Here is a 6,978-nt window from a genome sequence, read left to right on the forward strand (position 1 = left end):
TTAACAGGGGAGAGGATGAATTAAGCTGTCAAGGACAATGTATCATTTACATGCTTCAACTCGGTGTAATTTTTTTTTCTATTTTCAAAATTATTTCTACGAAATAATCTCCAACAATGTTTCGTGTGAATTTCTTTATGAAACAAAGTTAGTCGCCACACAGCAAGATTAGCAAGGCACAACGAGAGAATAAATTATCTACTCACACTGGAATTCTCCTCCATTTCTTTTTCACATCAGCTTATTTTGAGCCATTTGTAAAATAAATCTTCTGCCTCTTAATAATCAGTATTAATGCATGTTTGGGTATACAACATGTCAAACGGTACAATTCGATCTGGTTGTAGACAAGCGTATTGAATGATGGATTGTACCAGTCATAACAAGCTCTCATCAATGTATCCTACATACATTAGAATGTCTATATCGGGCCTAGGCACTGCTGCCTGTCCTCTGTCCGTGCCAATATGACTGCCAAAACAAGCATGCCCGACCTCACCATAATGATTACGCACCAATCGAGACACAAGTCCTGCCACCTACTTGTACAATACTATCTGGGTCGTTCATCAGGTGTGTCCCATCAAGCATGATATATGGCAAAAGAGGCCGTTGCACCTCACTCGTGACTTAGGCTCGTCGCTCATTTCTAATCGGTTAATCTGAAATTACTCATTTAATCCAATGACTAGAAATGCCCTTGAAAACCTAAAGGTGCTGGGCCAGACCGAACTGATGGGCTTTTAGACACGCCCAAGATTTATAAACAGGCTTAGTTTTTTTAGCCCAGGCCGAGCCAATGGGTATATTGTTCTAGCCGAAGCCCCGTCCAAAGTAAACCAGGCCTGAAGGCTAAACGAGCCAGCCTGGCCCATTGAAAGCCCTGATTCCTCTTTTTGTATATGGTCTTTATCTTCTTCTTTTCTTTTTTCTTTTTTTTTTTTTGTAACATCTATTCATCTGATAAACGGCCATTAAATGGACGGTGAAAAACATAAATGGTCAACGGTCAATGAGGAAAATGGGTGGTTAAAAACTGCCATAAATGGCTCTCAATCCACCTTCCCCTCTGCAACGTGTACGGCTGTATAGTACTCCACCCTCAACGAAAACATATTGGGAAGGAATGGAAGTTGTCAGAAAGAAATTGTATTGCATGGACCCCACTACTTGGAAATTACGCTTCGTAATTGGCTGTCTGTCAATTACCCAACCCAGTCACACCTTCAACCGATCAGTGAAAAGTGAAAACGTTTAACCCTTCTGATGGTAAAAGATATGTCCATGGTGGGGCTCACTAGATGGACGGTTTGGATTCACCACCTACTTCAGACGTCTAAAGTACTGTCGGGCTGTGATTGAGAAGCTGGCCAACACACATCCTCTCCACACGCTCCTTTACAGGCAGCCCATGTGTCTGACTGGCAGGTGAGGGGTACATGGGTAGACCATTACCAGATTAACGTGCAAAGGCTGCATGGTCCGTTCGTCCGGCTGGTCACGTGCAGAACTTGGACGTTGGACACTGGCAAGTTATTTTAAACCGTCCATTCTTTCTGTCCAGCCTCTGAAATTTGTAAATAAATAAATATCCCAAATATATCACTTAAATCAGAGGGTTGGATAGTAATATAATCTTAATTTCTTGTAATGATATATCTAATCTGGGACCCACAATTTGAACGGTTTATTTCACGTAAGCAATATCTACATAATCCCTAATCGACAGCGTACCATTCTTCACCTTCTTCCAGAGTAGGGTGAATGGAAACTCAAAATATGGGACCATTACAATACTCAGGTAGGGCCACACCATCAGATTTTAGAGGTTTTAGGCTTGATTTTACATGTTCTGCTCACCTGAGTTCTAGGATCTAAGGAAAATAGGAAGGGTGCATATGATATGGATTGGATGTCATTAAAATATCATGTACGGTGGGCCCATATGTTGATTTGTACATTGAGCTTATCCTACAAACATTTGTATTGCATTCGGTATACAAATAAGAGCATTTGCACTTTATGCCTTACGCTAATGAAAGAAAATAAAAGGTCCTTGATAAGGACTGTAAACGCAACCATTCTAACAATAGAAATTAATTCTAATATCCCACAGCTTCTGAAATCACTTTTTGAATTTGAATTTATTAAAGATTTGAAAGTTAGGTTGTCAATGCATTTTTCCTTTTTTAACTTCCTAATTTAATGAAAGAATAATGACTTTTTCCCCTAAACTTGTAAGCCTACCATCAAAGTCTAACTTTAAAGCATCACAATAATAAGCAGATGGAATAGTTATAAACGTGTTTGATCAAATCTTTCTTGAATCTAATCACCATATATCCAAATCCCATCCGATCAAGAATTATCTTGTTTTCAAGATCTGCGTTCGATCTAATGGATCATCCAACCTATTCCAAAGTTCAAACAAACATGGGCAAAGATAAAAAACAAATATCAGCTTGATCTGAAATTTCCATAAACCACAAAAAGTTTTCAACAATAGGCATTTAATTCCCATTGTTTCCTTTGATGTGGTCCACTTGAGCTTTGGATATACTTCAATTTTAGGCTAACTGCCCTAAAATGACCTGGAAGAAAAAAGAAAAGAAAAAAAAAAAAATGGACAACATGGATAAGACACATAGTAGCGTAGGAAGGAACGTGATGAAGTCGATCATCATCTTCCTCAGGTGATAACTACTCCAAATATATAGAGCTCTTCGGACTCCTCACATAGCTCTTTCGAATCCATAAGGTATAAAAGTAATAATAATTCCTATTAAATTCAAAATAACTTAATTGATGATTAAAAAATGAAGTTATAACTCTTTAAATAAGGAACTCAAACTTACGATAGAGTTTTAAACTTAGCCTTCTCTCTCAAACACCCTAAAAACCTGACTTACTATAAATAGCAAGCTTAGCATTCATAGACCACCCCCATTCCTACCAAAAATCATAGTTTTTTGGCCAAAAATACTAAGTGTCCAATTTGGCCCAACCATGTTATTCTCCTAATTTTTCTAAGCCCTTTTATGTTGGGCATAACTTCTACAACTCAAAGGATCAAGAGTTATACTTGAACTAAAACTTACTATTTATAGTTAAAACGAAATTAAACGAGACATTTGACCATCAATCTAATGAAATCTCGCAAATCCGGCAACCCAACATAGTGGGGTTGGTAGGCTTAAGTAGGTCATCCTACCCCAAAATCATATATAATGTGGAAAAACCCATCCCGCTTTGCGACATACGAGTGATTTAACATTCTGACAGTCTGGATTGTTTCTGCCTCTGATGGGGCCTTCTCTAGTCCATCTTTGCCATGAAAGTGTCTGCGGCCCCACTCTACATCACATACATGATGGTAGGCTCCACAGTTTACTCACTGCACCATAGCATAACGAGTTACTCGGCAAGCAGTCGACTCGCCCTAATAAGCAATCCAGGCTGATTGTTTCAAGGGGCCAGCTCGATGAACATTCCAGATGTCAAACACGTGTGCCAATGGGACTTCAACCTGTGGAGGTGCTTGTATTTGGCAAATCTACAGGCGTGGCAGCAAATAGCCCTCCTCCCTCCCAACATGCTTCGAGCAACAGCTGCAAGCAACAATATCCAGCCCCACAACTGCCTTTGCATGAATAACAGAAATGAAGGGGATTTACTTCAGTGATCAATATATGTAAGGAGCTTCAGTCATTTTCTAAAACACCCCTTTATGTTATGGGAGTTCTTTGATACTCTGGTTGTGAATGACACTTGATGTGCCGGTGCTTAGAAATAACATACGTCACATATATTAACTCGACTTAAACTGACTAAACTGTGGAACCACTGTCATAAAGTCAACAGAACAAATAGAGTATAATTCATGGGCACTTAGATGACTTAATTTTAATTATCGGTATGAGATCTATGCCTTTTGTAAGTAATTTTTATATGTCTGTGTATCATCTATCAGACTGCCAGAGTATCAAAGCTTTTCCCTCTTTATCTTTAAACCCTCTCAGAAATTCTTTAGTTGGAACCGATTTCCCACCATTTCCAATCTTTCTGACCCTACATGGTCTTCAAACTCTCAATCAATGTCATGGCCCACCCATCATTTCAATCACATCTCCGTACATCTCTCTCTCTCTCTCGGAAACGGATCGGCTACTCCCCCTGCCACCAGCTCCGTGGCTGATGGTCGGTGCTCTGTGGGCCCCACCATGATGTATGTGCTTCATCTATTCCGTTCATACATTTTTAAAGATAATTTTATGGCTTGATCCCAAATTTTCGAGGTATATAAATCTCAGGTGGACCACACCACATGAAAACAATAGTGATTGGATATCCACCATTAAAATCCTCCTAAGGCCCACTATAGTGTTCATTTGACATCCAATCTGTTTGTTAGGTCAAGCAGACCCAGATGAAGAGATAAAACAAAGATCATCTTGATCCAAAACTTTTATGGCCCCCAAAATGTTTTTAATGGTCGACCCTCATTCAAAACTGTTTCCTGTAATGTGGTCCACTTGAGATTTGGATATAACTCATTTTTGGACTCATGTAGTAAATTGATCTCTAAAAATATATGGATGGAATGGATGAAACACATACATCATTGTTGGGCTCACATAGCACCGACCATCAGTCATTGGCTGGTGTCAGGGGGAGTAGCCAATCCGTTTTCCGACAAAACCCTCTTCAAATTCAATGCCACCCAGTAACTCAGAGAGAGACAAAACCATCTTCAAATGCAATACCAATGGCTTAGAAAAAGATACATAAAACCCCACGTTTCATGACATCTCTCTCCCTCTCTCTCTCTCTCTCACACACACGCACACGTATACAAGCACAGAGGCCCAACGTCTCTTCCCTCAAAAAAGAAAAAATAAAAATAAAAATTCCAATGTTTCCTCCATCTCTTACATTCCTACTCTCTGCAATACTCCTTTTACTCCCTTCTTCTCTGTCTACCCATGCAAAACACCATACCCAAAACGTCAAATCCATGAACATGAACATGGACCCTTTGGAACTAGACACCCTCTTCCACATCATGGAGAGCATGTCTTCTGATAGGAAATGGAGGCTCTCTAATCCAAGCCCATGTAACCCAGGCTCTTCATGGCCTGGCATTGAATGCAAGCCAGGCAATGACAATCTCCTTCATGTCTCAAGGTTGGATTTTGGGACACCACCCAATCCATCCTGCAAAAAAACAGCCACATTCCCAACCCAAATCTTCAATCTCCCGTACCTCCAATCAATCTTCTTTTTCAACTGCTTCATACTCACCAAAACCTCCCTCTCCATACCCCCACAAACCACCCACAGACCAATCACCTCCCTCCAACAGCTCAGCCTCAGATCAAACCATGCTCTTGTTGGGCCCATCCCACCACAAATCTCCACCCTCAAATCTCTGCAAATCCTCACACTTTCGCAGAACCGTCTCCATGGGGAGATACCAGTGGAAATCTCTAGCTTGACCTCTCTCATACACCTTGATTTGAGCTACAATTTCCTCACAGGAAGCATCCCAAACCAGATAGGAAACCTCAGAAGCCTTGTAGGCCTTGATTTGAGCTATAATTCTCTAATAGGCCCCATCCCTGCAGGAATTGGGCAGTTGGTTCTTCTTCAGAAGCTTGATTTAAGCTCAAATTCACTGACAGGAGGCATTCCAGACAGCTTAGAGAGCCTCAGTCTCTTGGTTTTCATAGCTCTCAACAACAACAGACTAATGGGGAAGTTCCCAAAGGGGCTGGGAAAGCTACAGAGCCTTCAGTACTTTATCATGGATGAAAATCCAATGTTCACGCCATTGCCTGCTGGTTTTGGAAGACTGGTGAAACTACAGGAGCTGAGGCTTGCGAATTCAGGATATTCTGGAGTAATTCCTTCAAGCTTTTCTCAGCTGTTGAATCTCACCACCTTGTCTCTGCAGAACAACAGGCTCACAGGTGAAATCCCTGTTGGGTTGAGAAACCTCTCTCACATATACCATCTGAATCTGAGCAGAAACCTTTTGGTTGGTGTTGTTCCTTTTGATGTTGGGTTTTTGAAAAGATTGGGGATGAATGTGGATTTGAGTGGGAATCCAGGACTGTGCTTGAATGGGTCTGAAGGGTTCGAAGGCGCGAAGATGGGCATCAGCAGCATCTGTGGGAACAGCAACAAGACAGGTTTTTTCGTTCATCCATTGAAGAGATCTAGTGCTCGATCTGGAGTCTGCAGTTTAGGCAATTTGGTGGGGGTTTTGGGTGTTTGGGGACTCTACCAGAGACTGTACTAGATGGGTTTTTCTTAAATTTTCATTTACTGTTTGTAATTTCTTCTTTTCCGTTATTCTTTTGGTGGATTTAGTTTCGAAAATGGTAGAAATGGAGGAAGTTCTATTCAGTTTCCCCAGCCCCTGATAGTGGGGCTTTTGTGTACTTGATGTTGGGGTTTTGTCTGGGCCTTTTTTCCTATATATAGATGTATGTGTTCTATCTAATGGTTTTCTCGTTTTCTGTTTGTATTTTCCAGGCAGTGATCTGGAACTGGAAGCTTTGATAGATGTGTCTGGATGTTAGAATAGGAGTTAATTTGATACTCTGCCACTGTTGATTGATACGCAGGCATTGTGCATGTGCTGTATATTAATTCAAATTAAACAGACTAAATTACGTAAGTCATAGTCTTAAAACAGATCTCTGTTGCATGAACATTTGTTTCTTGAAATAAGACCATTGGATATTTTTCATTTTTAACTGTCCAATAAATGTTCACTAAACCAATAATCAGATGATCAAGTTATCATAATATCCATTTCATAGTACATTTAAACAGGGCCCATAATCGGATGATCCCCAACGCCCATAAAGTGCACCACCTAATGTTGGCCTCAGCCCCCAATAGCACATTTATCTACAACTTAGGTGGGCCTAACAATCAGGAATGATGTAAAATATCATATTGCTTGTTTTA

At 40.4% G+C, this 6,978-nt stretch overlaps 1 protein-coding gene across 1 annotated transcript; it reads left to right on the top strand.

Annotated features, from left to right (window-relative positions):
- The first annotated feature begins 4,660 nt into the window (after positions 1-4,660).
- On the top strand, positions 4,661-6,505 carry LOC131240930 (receptor like protein 29-like). The gene has a single exon (XM_058239474.1). It carries the CDS (start codon positions 4,802-4,804, stop codon positions 6,299-6,301), a length of 1,500 nt encoding a protein of 499 aa, XP_058095457.1. The 5' UTR covers positions 4,661-4,801; the 3' UTR covers positions 6,302-6,505.
- The last annotated feature ends 473 nt before the right edge of the window (positions 6,506-6,978 follow it).

The sequence above is a fragment of the Magnolia sinica genome, chromosome 3 (genome assembly GCF_029962835.1).
Source record: "Magnolia sinica isolate HGM2019 chromosome 3, MsV1, whole genome shotgun sequence".
NCBI lineage: Eukaryota > Viridiplantae > Streptophyta > Magnoliopsida > Magnoliales > Magnoliaceae > Magnolia > Magnolia sinica.